Below are 13,122 nucleotides of genomic sequence, written 5' to 3'. Positions count from 1 at the left end.
ACAGGATATGACTTGACAGTGTGGTAAGTGCGGGCAGATGCACATTGTTTGCTGCACTAGCCCGTTTAGCGTTTTCCCAGCGTTCACACATCGAGCTTGGCTGTGTTGCTTCATGTTCTTCTTGTTGGGCATTTTCACAGAAAAGGGAAGTCTGTAGTTGCGCGAATTGTGCCTTTTCCTTATCTGCTTTTCAGAGTGACGTCCTTGTGTCTTCTGACTGTTGTTTTGTGTGCCGGTTTCAAAATAGCACGTAGCCACATGAAACATGCCTTACTGTCATATCAGGACTTTATTTTTGACAGCAGTGTCACCATCTGGGCTTAGGCTGGAGCTAATCCTCTACAAAACAACGCGTGTTCTCCCTCCATGTCGTCATACCATCCATTGTGTGTACTGTTTTGACAGGGTTACTCGAAGATGGGTGGAAACACAGTGTACTTATATATACTACACAGCAGCAGCACAGATGTGTGCAATGTGTGATTGCGCAATGTTTTATCAGCAAATGAGGACCTGGGGGAGAACATGTCGATACAGCGACCTGAAGTGACCTGGCAGATCATTCAGGGTGAAATCCCTTCACTTCCCCACTTACATCACCTTACATACCCCTTACATTATCATCATCTCTGCCTCTTTGTCACACACACACACACACACACACACACACACACACATCAAAAAGGGATCAAATTCTCTTCTATACTTCTTGCATTGAAACTGTGATATTTGTGAAACATGTGCTGTATCTCCGTGTGCTTAAATGAACTGTTATGGTGGTTGTGCATGGATTCAATTCAAAATTGCATAATGAGTGGCAGGGCCTCACTAAAAGAAAAGCAGTAAATACATCACCCAGTGGCCTGAAGCGCATTAGTGACTGTAAGCACGTCTGCTGAACATAATGTGCTGCTTCAGGAAGATTCTGTGCCAAAATAACTTTGATCCCGTTCTCTCCTGAACTCTCACCTGACGTAACCTTAAACTTTACACTCTGAAAAGGGATTGTGGACTAAATAGAAATGCACGTTCCAACATCCTGCCCCGAAACTCTTTGTAGGATCCTTTCTCAGAAAGAAGAAAGACAGAATGTGATTTCGCCTTGTACACCTTACACCTCGAGTCTCGTTCAGGGAAACAGAATCTAAAAGGAGTTTCATTATGAATTTCCCCCTACATTATATGGCATGCAAACTGTGTTATCTGTACGTGAGCTGCTGAGTTTTTCCTGCTGGTTCACGTGTTGGTTTTGCATAAAGGACGAGCTTTGTCTGAGATTTGTGTGGGTTTCATGCCACAACAACAAAAAACACGACTACATTTTTTCCTTTTTATGAGAACCTACTGAAGTAAATGTTCCTTTCAAATGTGTGTTTGTGAGAATGTGCTCATGCGTGCGTATAAAGCTTGTGTAAGGGCCATGACAGCTCAGATGGTGTGTGTGTGTGTGTGTGTGTGTGTGTGTGTGTGTGTGTGTGTGTGTGTATGTGTGTGTATGTTGCCATTGTGTTGGTGAACAAACAGGTTGACAGAACATTTGCTCTTTAATGCTTGGATGAAATGAAGGCAGGGTTTCTGTGGATAACAAATGATGTAGATGTGATGTTTATAGGCAGAGATCCAAGATATACTGCCACCCCTCTAACTCTGCAACAACTATGATTTACAGTGTCAATATTCAGCGTAATCCTGTACAGGCCCAAATTCATGACCATGAAGCTATTAGCTTTTATTTGCCTTCAGCGCTTGTTTGAGAACTTTGTCCACCTTGGCTTCCTGACATCAGCGCTGCATATTTGCATATTTGGATAGGACATTGATCTCTTGACTCTGGGGCGATTAGGGTAGGGCAGCTGCAGTTTTGACTGAAGCATTAAATAACAATGCTTGACACGCCAAAGATGAATTTTGTAAATACCTGTCTGCACGTGGCTCATTGAACAGGTGAGTAAGAAGGTGTGTTTACTATTCAATCAATGCCTCAGGTATGTGGTAGGAGGAAAACAGTAGGCGGGGGAAATTACTGGTTTCTCCCATCACATCTCATTACATCTCTTCCTCATCTCTGTCTCTCTCTGTCTCTCTCTGTCTCTGTCTCTTTCCTTTTCATTAGTATTCTTTGTTTTGCAGTCGTATCCAAGTCTCACTGTGAGCTGGGACATATTTTCCTTCCGCAGGTCACTGACTAAAGTCAAATTCAGATCTAGTGTCAAAGAGCTAATTCATGTAGTCTGCTGCCCTCTTGTGGACAAAGGTTTGCTCACGCGATTGTGTACCTGTGTCAGGTTTGTATGGGGGGGGGGGGGGGTATTATGTATCACAGTGTATAACAGTATGACGTCATTGAATTTGATTTCATTTTTGCTTTGGGAGGAATATTCCTACTGAGATCCAACATTTCCTGTACAAGAAAAAAGAAAAGAAAATGTGCAATATTTATTTTCCTAACATAAATATTGACTCAAGATATGATTATTCCTGTTGTGTTGTATTTATTTATTGTTATTGATACCACGCTGTATTGCATGTTTCCAAATAAAGACCTTTAAATACTTCTGTCAAATACTGACTGAACTGTTGGTACAACCCACTTACACACAAAATAACAGTTGATGTATGAAGAGTGTTTGTATATAAGTAAGTATATTTACTCAAATACAAGTGGATGTGCAGTTCTCAGGTACATGTTGAGAAACTTGTGCAACTTGATTTTAGAGTTTGACTCCACCACGTCCACACGATGACTTTGCTGAGAAGAATTTACCTGCATAACACACATATGCACACTATAAGAACAACAGCTGAAACTGGACAACTGATGATCATTTTTCAATTATATACTTTGACTCAGCCAGAATTATTGCTCGTATTTTGAATGCATTCTTTCCCTGCATGATACATTTTTAGGTTAACGTCGTTCATTTCTGCAGCATAAGTCTCGTGTTGTGATTTGTGTTAACGTTAGCGTTGTCATATTGTTTATTAGGGATCCGTGAGGCACAGCTGTTACAGATGTTCAGCTGATAATGGACAATAACAGTCTGAGCCTGTGTGCGGCTGTTGCTGGGAGCTCCGTCCAATCAAAGCCCCTTCGCTCCGCTACAAGTAGTTTGGGGGCTGGAGCAGCATGACATCATGCACATTGCACAGCTCCGACACCATCCACGAAAACAAAGCGTGAGTGGCACATCCTCGTTTTACTACAGCTCACCGCCATCCAGGGAGGAACCGCCGTCTTCCCGGTGATATTCGCAAAAGCTCTCGGCCCCTGCAGGTTCCCCCCGGAGCGGCACAAGGGGAGGCGGGGAGTCTGGCAGCAGCGTCCGTGCAGGGGGGGAATGGCGGATGGGGAGGCCGCGTCTGTGGAGTGGGACAGCAGCGGTGAATAACATCCCACGTTTGGATCATCCTGCCCGGCTCTCTCGCTATGGATCCGGAGAAAACGCTGACTTTCTGCCTCGGGCTGAAGGCTGAAGAGGTAAATCTATGAGATAATAAGCAAATATAAAAATAATCAAATAAATAACGCTCAGGTTGCCTTTAAACAAACGCTGCTGTCAACAGCTGGCTCCTCCAGCTATCCTGCAGGAGGTGTGTGTGGGGGGTACACACGCTTCCCCAGGCCCGTTGTTGACAAACACTGGCACTCAACTTCTTCTCTGCCATCTCTCTTCTCCGTCATCCCTCAATCTTCTTCTTTATCCGCCATTCCTGAGCGCCGCAGCTGATATGTTGCATTGTGTAAAGTCAGTGAGCTGTTTGATTCTCTCGCTGCTTCTTCTCCTTCTTCTTCTTCTTCTCTCTCATTCTGTGCCATGCCAAATGCACTCTGTGGTCACTTTATTAGGCACACCTGCATAATCCAACGTGTACCAACAACAACAACAACAACAACAGTCCAGTAATGAATCGCGTCTTTTGTTTTTTGCACGCGGATTCTGGCGAAGTTTTGTGGTGTTGTTGTGTTGCGGTTGTCATATATTTAGTGTGACAACATATTGGAAACACACCTCCATATAATACACACCGACAAAGTTTCAGAAAGAGAGAGTCTAATGGTTTAATGGAAGGGTCTGATTGTGTAAGTGTACCTAATAAAGTGGTGAGTGTGTGTGTAGAAAACAGACATGGATATCATGCACGTTTGATTTAGTTGAAGAAAAGCTCAAGGTCACTAAACTGTAAACTGACTGGATTACTGCCAACAAGTGTCAGAATACTGTGAAATCTGTGAACATTGGTTTCATGCATTGTTATCAAGAGGATTCTGCCTATTTGTGACTTGTTGACAGTGTGTGGCTGAATCTGCACTTGGATTGATTACTTGTGAACTTGATTACTTGTTCCTCATAGCCTTGAAAAACTGCAGCAATGCACCAAGGAATTAAGTCTAATTTACGCCAGCATAATGAGCGGCGCTATCACTGCCAAACACTGATAGCCTATTAAATTTCATATACAGTCGCTTGTACAGCAAAATAAAACCGTAGTGCTGATTGTGGAATGCGTACATCTTCTCTGTTGTCTGGAAGTGTGTGAGCTTTTTTCCAGCAGCTGTGTTTGTCCCAAAATGAGAGAGTTCCATTCCAGTTTTTGCTTTTGCTCTGAACGTCACGTCTGGCTCCTCTGCTGTTCCCTTGTTATCATGTGTTTTATGTTTTTCTTAACCACGCAATTGGCAGAGAATTGCTCCAAGTGAGCCACTGTGACCCTTTGAAGGCTTTCCATGGTCACTTCCACTGTAAGCTTTCTCTCTCTCTCCAACACACACACACGTAATACAGTGTCGTTGCAGGTTTCCATGTTGTTTCAATCAGAGGCAGTGAAAGAGAGAGAGTGTGGATGTGTGTGTGTGTGTGTGTGTGTGTGTGTGTGTGTGTGTGTGTGTGTGTGACGATGCTCTGTAGGCTTTTTGGGTTCAGTGGTTAGAAATGATTTGCGGTAAGTTAGAGGTCTGTGCAGAAACCTGAATGAGCACTTCACACTCACACACTGGTTCCTGGCGCTGTGTGGTGGTCTTACCACAGGATCTCTGCTCTGCATCACTGAGGTCTGCAGATTTTCACTTCACTTTCACAACAGGAGTCTGTGTTTGTCTCGTACCTCACTGGCAAAACTACACAGTCACCATGATGTCTTTTTTTTGTTTACTTGTTTAAGATATAAGAAGAAGAAATCGGCCGGGTCACATCACGCTTCTGCTGTCATCAGGTTGGGATCGAGTTAGGCAGGTTAGGTTTGGGTCATGACCTTCGCGATGGTTCAGTCTGATGGTGGCGCTGTAACCACTCAGACATTTAACTTTTAGAACCTGACAACTTTTCAGCCGTTACCCATAGTCCCATATTCTATAAGCCACACCCATTTCCGCCTAACTAGATTTCCCCCCATTTTTGAATAGTTTTCCTTCATCTCCTCCTAAAATTTTACCTCAGTTTTAGCAAACGTTTGCACATAGAATGTCTGGTCCAAGCCGGATAAAAGTTTTCTCTTTGTCTTTTGGTTGTTTCTTCCGTTTTACCACAATTTGCCGCCAAAGTTGAGGCTCATTCTACAAAAAGTCTCATATCCCATCATTTGATTAGATTATTGGAACTGAATTTCCAGCACATTTGCACTCATACTCATATCATAGCCGTTATCTGTTGTGTCTTCCTGTGGCACAGTACAGATCTGACTGCATAACCAGCAGTTTATAGTGAACAAATAAACCTCCCAGATCTGCTTTTTTCCGTTTATAGTCACAGTGGGCCTGAGTGACATTTACAGAGGCCTGACACTGAATGTTGAGTGAGAAAATCTGGACAGTAATTGAATCGCATTTGGAGAGTTTTATTTCACATCTCACACGCACACACACACGCACACACACACACACACACACACACACACACACACACACACACACACACACACACACACACACACACACACACACACACACACACACACACACACACACACACACACGGGGATAGCGTTATCAATCATCACATGGTTCATTCGCTGGTGTGGTTGATGTGGACTGCAGTAGATTGGTCCGTCTGATTATGGTTGCTGCTTGTCAAGATAATGAAGAGGAATGACAGAAAGAGAGAGCGAGGGAGAGAGAGAGAGAGAGAGAGAGAGAGAGAGAGAGAGAGAGTCCTTTGCCACATGCCTTTGCCACTTCATACATGGTTTGCTGTTTTTTTTGTGTGTGTGTTTTTGTTTCTCTCCACACACAGTTCAGTAAGTGCATCCATGACCGTTGTCCCTCTCTGTCTCTCACCAGATGACCATGTCTCTGCAGGGGCTGGACGGCACCGAGGCTGCCACGGTAGGAGGCTCAAGCCGCGGCTTAGCATTTCGTAGAACTGGGTTACCTAGAATGTAGCTGATAACAAGAAAAGCAACGCCTCCCAGTAGAAACCTCCTCACCACATTATTATTGTGGTTTGTTGTTTTGCATAAGAGCCTGAGCTTGTTGATTCCCTTCCCCTGAAATTTGTCGCCTCATCTGTCATGATTGTGAGACCATTCTGAGACGTAGCTTTAGATTTTAATTTGCCTCATTTGTTTACAGGTGACAGTTACGCAGAAGGATGCTGAAACACGCACCGTTAATAAGGTTGGAGATGTTTTTTTTACATTTCACATAAAGTAGCTGCTATAAAACATGCCTTTTAAATAGGAGCCATGAAAGTGACAGCACTCATTACAGCCCATCACACTTGTCATGTTTTAATAAGGTGCTGGCCTAAAGAGAAGGAAAGTATAAAAAAAATGTATAATATTTTCTGGATTCTGCACACTTCTGGCCTATTTGCCTTCTTTACTGCATTAACATGTCTTCAGTCCAAGCATATATTTTCACTTCCAAATCCCAATACATGAATGAGACAAATTGCATCTCTTGATAATCGATCATAGATGTGTCTGATTTCTTTTTTGTTCTTCAGAATTTCTTCCGAATCAGGGTCAGAATAACCTTGGTAACAAACAAAACAAACTGCAGCAGAGGCAGTAACAGCATTTGCACTGTGGTGTGTGGTTTGGTCCACTAGGTGGTGAAACATCACGGGAGCTCTGTCGTCAGTCCCAAGTACTGTCCTGGTGTCAACAACAACCCAGGTTACCTGTGTGAAACAGGCCACTGCTGCGGAGAAACAGGCTGCTGCACCTACTATTATGAGCTGTGGTGTGAGTCCACCATCCACTCTGTCACTGTGTAGACCAGTTAGTCACTTTATTATCACGGCTGGGAGATCTGGACACATTAAAACGGGTATAGCTCCTAAAGAAGAAGCCTGCTGGTCAGGCGTGGTTTGAAAACAACTAAAAATGGACCAAAAGACCATTTTCCTCTGTCTTTGAATGATTTCTTCCCTTTCAGGCAGCTGTTCATTTGCTGTGAAATCAACATAAGGCAGACACAAGATCACAGCAAAAAAAAATCTGTTTTTGTCAAAGGCAGATTAAGGCTGCCTGGTAATGGACACGTTTAAAAGCCACCGTGGTGCATCTAAGGACACTTCAGCATTCAATTATCTGAGTAATGGCTGCTGAACACTGTTGCATTTAGGAGATATCCTTTAATGGCAGCAGAGAAACGCTGGCCACCAAAATTGATCAAATCTATAAACTAGTTTTTGATTCCATAGTGAAGTGAATGGAAACCAGGATGTATTTTCTTTAGTCAGCACGATAAACCATAAATACAGATTTTTAGCTAATTGTATAAAATGTAAACAACCTTAAGTATTGTTCAGTAAAATAACAGTGTGTGAGCTGTAATTGAGCAGATTAAAAGCACACACAGCTTACAGCAGTGCTGCCTCTGTCCTCAGTGATGGTGGGCTCGGTGTCCTGTTCTCCGCAGGGTTCTGGCTTCTGTGGACGGTGCTGATCCTCTTCAGCTGTTTCTGTGCGTACCGTCACCGCCGGGCCAAGCTGAGGATCCAGCAGCAGCAGAGGCAGAGAGAGATCAACCTCATCGCCTATAACGGAGCTTGCAACTACCCTTCCTCAATGCTGGACCTCAGTATGTTTATCAAAGGATTGGTTCATTTATAGATTGATAATTATATGATATTACAATAAGAAAGCAAGATAACAAGGCCTTTATTTTCATTTATTTATTCTCCTTTCCTCTTCTTTACTTTTGCCCTAAATTTCACTTTGTGTATATGCAAATTCTGGGACATTGGGTGGGGACTTTGGTGGGGACAGAGCAGAGAGAGAGATAGGGAACATGTGGTGCTGTGCTACTCCAGGACCAAGATTGAGAACCACTGATCAGGTTAATATGATTTTGTACCATGAGGTTCCACATCTAACCAGATCGTTCATTCTTTTTCCAGGCTTTCTGGCTTCGTTCAAGTTGCCGTCCTATGAGGAGGTGGCAGCCCAGCCCAGCACCCCTCCACCACCTTACAGCTCGGTCTTTGCCCTGCGTGGGGCTGCCATGGGGGGTCCTAGCTCTTCCTACGCCCACCATCACCACCACCGTCACCCCTGTCCCCCCTGTCCTCCCTACCTGGGTCCCGGCCCCAGTGGCCCCAGCGGCCCCAGTGGCCTGACCTCCTCGCAGAGCTCCGACAACTACACCAGCTGCTCGTGCGAGTCGTGCTCCCTCACCTCCCCCTCCAGCACGTCCTTCTCCGTCCAGGTGACAGACGAGACATGTGACAGCAGCCGCGTTTCCACGCCCAGCGAGCCAAGAGTCGCCGCCTCTTTCTCGCCGACTCCGTCCCCGTCGCCTCCATTGCAAGCTCCGTCTGACGTCATACCTGCGCAGAGACAATCCTCCACAGGCAGCGATAGAGTCTCACCTTCGGCTCCACCGCTCTCTCTTCCCTTAAGGTCTCTTAATCTCTCTCGGCCTTCATACCCGACTCGTTTGCCACTCGTTCTGTCACCTTCCCTCCCGGCTGGCCAAGTCTGTGCTTTGGTTCTGTCAGACCCGCTCGGCGCCACAGCCGCCCCCAAACAGAGAGCGGACGAGGCCAATCCCTGCTATCAAAGGCCATCGCCTCCTAAACAGGCCCCCTTCTCCTCAAACATGGACACCGTCAAGCATCACAACCCCACAGAAGAGAATAAACACGAGGAGGAAGAGGAGGAAGAAGACGAGGAGGAGGACCATTTCCGCCACCGTCGCCTAACGGGCGACTCCGGCATTGAGGTGTGTCGTTGCCATGTGAAGAGAGCAGAGCACGAAGAGGAGGAGCTGCAGAAGAGGCTGCTGGGTAAATCGGGGAAGGACGGTGTGGACGGAGAGGGGGGGGCCGACCTGCTGCACGACAGCGTGGACTGCTCCCTCCGAGTCCGAGGTCGCGTCCCCTCGTCCTCCACGGTTGTCCAGAAGGCAGGCGAGGCCATCGTCACTGTGGAATCCTCGTGAGCGGACCGGCGGGTGAGATGGAGCCACAAGAGAGCAAACTCTGCACAGCGGAAAGTCAAAGTAGAGACGTGTGCGGTTGCCTAACGGCGGCCTTAGCGTTTAGGACGAGGTGATGATAGAAAAGTTGAGACTAGAGGTATGAATTGTTGCAAAATCTTCTTGCTCTCTGAAATTTTGATTAATTTGTGGACATCCAAGAAGAACCCATGACCTCAGTGTGTCTATTGTTTCCAATTTTCACCCCAGAAACAAAAAAGCATCTGAAACAAACAGATGCTACATTCTTTCCATTTCCCTTTTCGTTCTTAAGCCACTAGGACAAACATCTTGCAGTTACTGTACACACACACACACACACACACACACACACATACACACACACACACTAAACACGGATTATTCCAACATTCCAGCATTTTGCTTGTCATCATCTCTCAGCATGACACAGCATTTTTCCCAAAACAGCACCGTAGCTCTCCGACCTGATCTCCCCTCTGTACAGAGCATCACTCCCCACCTCCCAGGCAGTTTAGCTCGTGCCCATGAACATGAACCAAACTGTTTGCTTTTGGGTTTAAAACAAAACAAGGTACGAGCATATTTAACATAAATCTCAAATTCATTTTTTGGAAAACATGGTTCCAGAAAAAGTGTCTGGATTTTTGCCTCTCTGCTGCCCTCTGTTTGCCAGAGGCGGTACTGAGAGAAAGCAGCTATACGAGTGGTTCCAGGTTGTGTTTTATACTTTATGTGGTTGTGTTTCTACCTTAAGCATAAAGGGATGCAAAAACTGATTAAAACGTGTGGGTGGCAAAGCTTTACAAAGGTGTAAACTGTTGTTTCAGACTGTTGTGTGAACTTATTGTACAGTTACTGACTGTTCCAACTTTTGGCTTTTACGGTACGTGTTTATCCAACATGTAATGACTTAGCTGGTTGCCCCTCTGCAACACAATGTAAATCTGAATCCTCCTTTGATCGACTGTTGATTTTTTTATACAGGGCAAGCCTGATTCCATCACTGCTATTGAATGTAAATGGTTATGCATCGCAACAAAAACAAACCCTAAATGTTTACGGAGCAGTGTGATGCCTGACAGAAACCCTGTGGCTGCAGCCATGAGAGATAATCTGCCACGCTTCGAAATAAGTGGAAATAAGAGACTATGAGATGAAATATCTGCGTCAAGTTCTGCTATTGTATAATGTTAAATCTGAAAATGTGTGATGAAGAAGTGAGGGCTTAATAAGCAGACCTTTATTACTGCTGAGGCTCATGCGGTCGCCTCCAGAAGTTGGACTGTTCTATTCTGATTCACGCTGTTTTTGTATGTAAAATAATTTATCTGTCAACAATTGTACAGTAGTCAGTGCAGAATATTCTACATCCGTGGCTGATTTCAGTCAAATCTCAGCATTTATGGAACATTTCACACATGTGCTGTCTTTGGCTCAAGATGTATTTTACCCAGTAGGAAGAAAATGTACTGGGGCGAAAGAGGATTTTTACAGGGAGACTCTCTGAAATCATGATTTGAATGTTAGTCTTGCCTCTCGTCTCAAATGTTATTAGGAGATAAATGCAGCGTGTCTGTTGTTCATTGAGTGGAGGCCACTTGGTATGATTGTTGTGTCTCGGTGAAAGCCTGTGAAAGCTTTGAGGGCAAAGAACGCAAAGGCCAAGCTTTCAGCTCATTTACTGTGTAGGTCAGTGGAGAGTAAATGCTGCCTCCTTAAGCTTTACAATACCTGGATTGTTAGAGATGTTTGCTCTGGGTGTGTGCGGGTGTGCGTGTGTGTTTGGTGTGTGCATCTTACATGTGCGAGTAGATTTCTGTTGCAGTTGGGTTTGCTTATGAATGTCATTTTCACATCCTCTGACCATCGCCATGCAGAGGTGACTGAAAGTAAAGCGCACACTTCGACTATCAGTATAAAAGCCTGTTGGCTACTATACATTTGCATCTAAAGAATGGATAGTTGTTATTTTCGCATTAGTTCTAACTAATTTATTTTCTTATCAAAGTATATTGTGCCTAGTTGAACATAGATTCTCTGTCTGCCGCTGCTATGTATGTGTGTTTTCTGTCAGCTGCGTGTTGTCGTGCATCAAATCAAACACTTTCTAGCAGTGCTTAAGCAGTCTCTTTATAAAATATAGCCTACGCAGTATGTAGTACGTACGAGACTTGCAAAAAATAATATTTAGCAATAGTTTTCACACTTTTTTCCTTATTCTAGGTAATACTGGTTGATAGGAAATGACGTGTTGTGAAAATGACTTTTACCTCTTTGTACTGATCCAGAAGCTGTGCTGGGCAGAGGCCCTTGATTGTACATAACACAGCATTTTTGATGCCTTTCAGGCTTGATGTTGCGTTTGAGAGCAGACTATCTGGTCTTACCCTGACCCTGATTTCACATTTTAAGAATCACAAGATCAACTGTTCGTAGTTCCACCTGCAGAACTTGTTGACTTTCCCTCTCCTCGTCAGCTGCTAGTATTTCCCGCAAACCTTCCCTCCAATGCCACAGTAAGCCAAGGCCTGATGTAAGACTGTTATCTCGCTGAGTTTTGACTGCAAAAGACTGTTTACTTCTGATTATCAAGATAGTATTTACTCTATATTTGTACTGACTTTATTTTGTAATGCCGAGAAATGAAGAACTGAAATAAACAGAGCCCTCATTGGTACGGCTAAACTACTTTGCGTGGAAACAAAACATTAAAATCCTATTAATTCAGGATATCACCAGACTGTTTGACTCCCAGGAAACAAAACCTCCTCCTTCTTACGCCTGCAGTTAAGATGCAGTAGGATTTATAGCAGTATGTATTTATGATTGTACGTGAACAAGTCCTGATGAATATTACTTCAAACTGTGGTGTTCTTTGAGAGTATCATTGTGCAATTCTAACTGCGGTTTTTCCTGTGCGTTGTATGCATGTGTGAGAGAGTTATCGTCTGCTGTGTCGTGGTCATCTGTGCTTATTAATTAAAAAGGCCAAAGTTGCTTATCGTTGGTATTTGTTGACATGTTGTCAATATAAATATCTAAACATTTTTAAGGCTTTGTTCATAATGAATTGATTTTTGTATCTTGGTGTATAGAATAGACATTTTGATGCACATTCTGGTGTAAATCCTAACAGCAAGATACTGTCTGATTTGCAAACATGTTGGATTGTGAATCTTTTACAGAAGGCCTAGTCGTATTTAGGTTTAGTTTTGTCATCTTTGTTCTATTTCAGGATATTTCATAGCTCATCGACTATGTTAGACATGGACATCTGCCCAACTTTATTCAACAAAAACTGTGGATTTTGTGTCAAAATAAAACCAACTAAATGCTACACCAATACATGTGTGTGGTTTTATGAAGAATAACACGATTCTGTCTCACTGTGCATATCAGCAAAGCAGACAAAAGCAATATTCTGCTTTGAAAGATCCCAATGTGTAAACCAGAACAACACTCCTACACACGAGTTGCTGTCACAGCCACTCAAAATGAATCATTAGTTCACCCTGAAAGATTCATTTTGTCCAGAGGAGCCTATGAAACATGTGACTGTGTCCAAACTAACTGCATGTGACATTTGTGTGGTTCTATTAATATTTGTTGTAGGCTATAATCGCTATACTGGCAATTGCTGCTACATACATGAAAGAAGCTCTGTCCGCTCAAGTTGGCATTTTGTCAAGTAGAAATATCACAATTCTGATCGATTTCTT

General features: G+C 43.8%; 1 protein-coding gene across 1 annotated transcript; it reads left to right on the top strand.

Annotated features, from left to right (window-relative positions):
- Nucleotides 1–3,135: 3,135 nt before the first annotated feature.
- Nucleotides 3,136–12,732, top strand: LOC142997025 (uncharacterized). Its single transcript, XM_076148190.1, has 6 exons — nt 3,136–3,478; nt 6,275–6,319; nt 6,566–6,610; nt 7,047–7,182; nt 7,862–8,023; nt 8,343–12,732. The coding sequence occupies exons 1-6, from the start codon at nt 3,428–3,430 to the stop codon at nt 9,383–9,385; spliced, it is 1,482 nt and encodes a 493-aa protein (XP_076004305.1). The 5' UTR covers nt 3,136–3,427; the 3' UTR covers nt 9,386–12,732.
- The last annotated feature ends 390 nt before the right edge of the window (nt 12,733–13,122 follow it).

Source organism: Genypterus blacodes, unplaced genomic scaffold (genome assembly GCF_046128005.1).
Source record: "Genypterus blacodes isolate CSIRO-AG114 ecotype Tasmania unplaced genomic scaffold, CSIRO-AGI_Gbla_v1 ptg000039l_1, whole genome shotgun sequence".
Lineage (NCBI taxonomy): Eukaryota > Metazoa > Chordata > Actinopteri > Ophidiiformes > Ophidiidae > Genypterus > Genypterus blacodes.
Note: the sequence above shows the minus strand (reverse complement) of the source record. Positions and strands in the feature narration are given on the sequence as shown.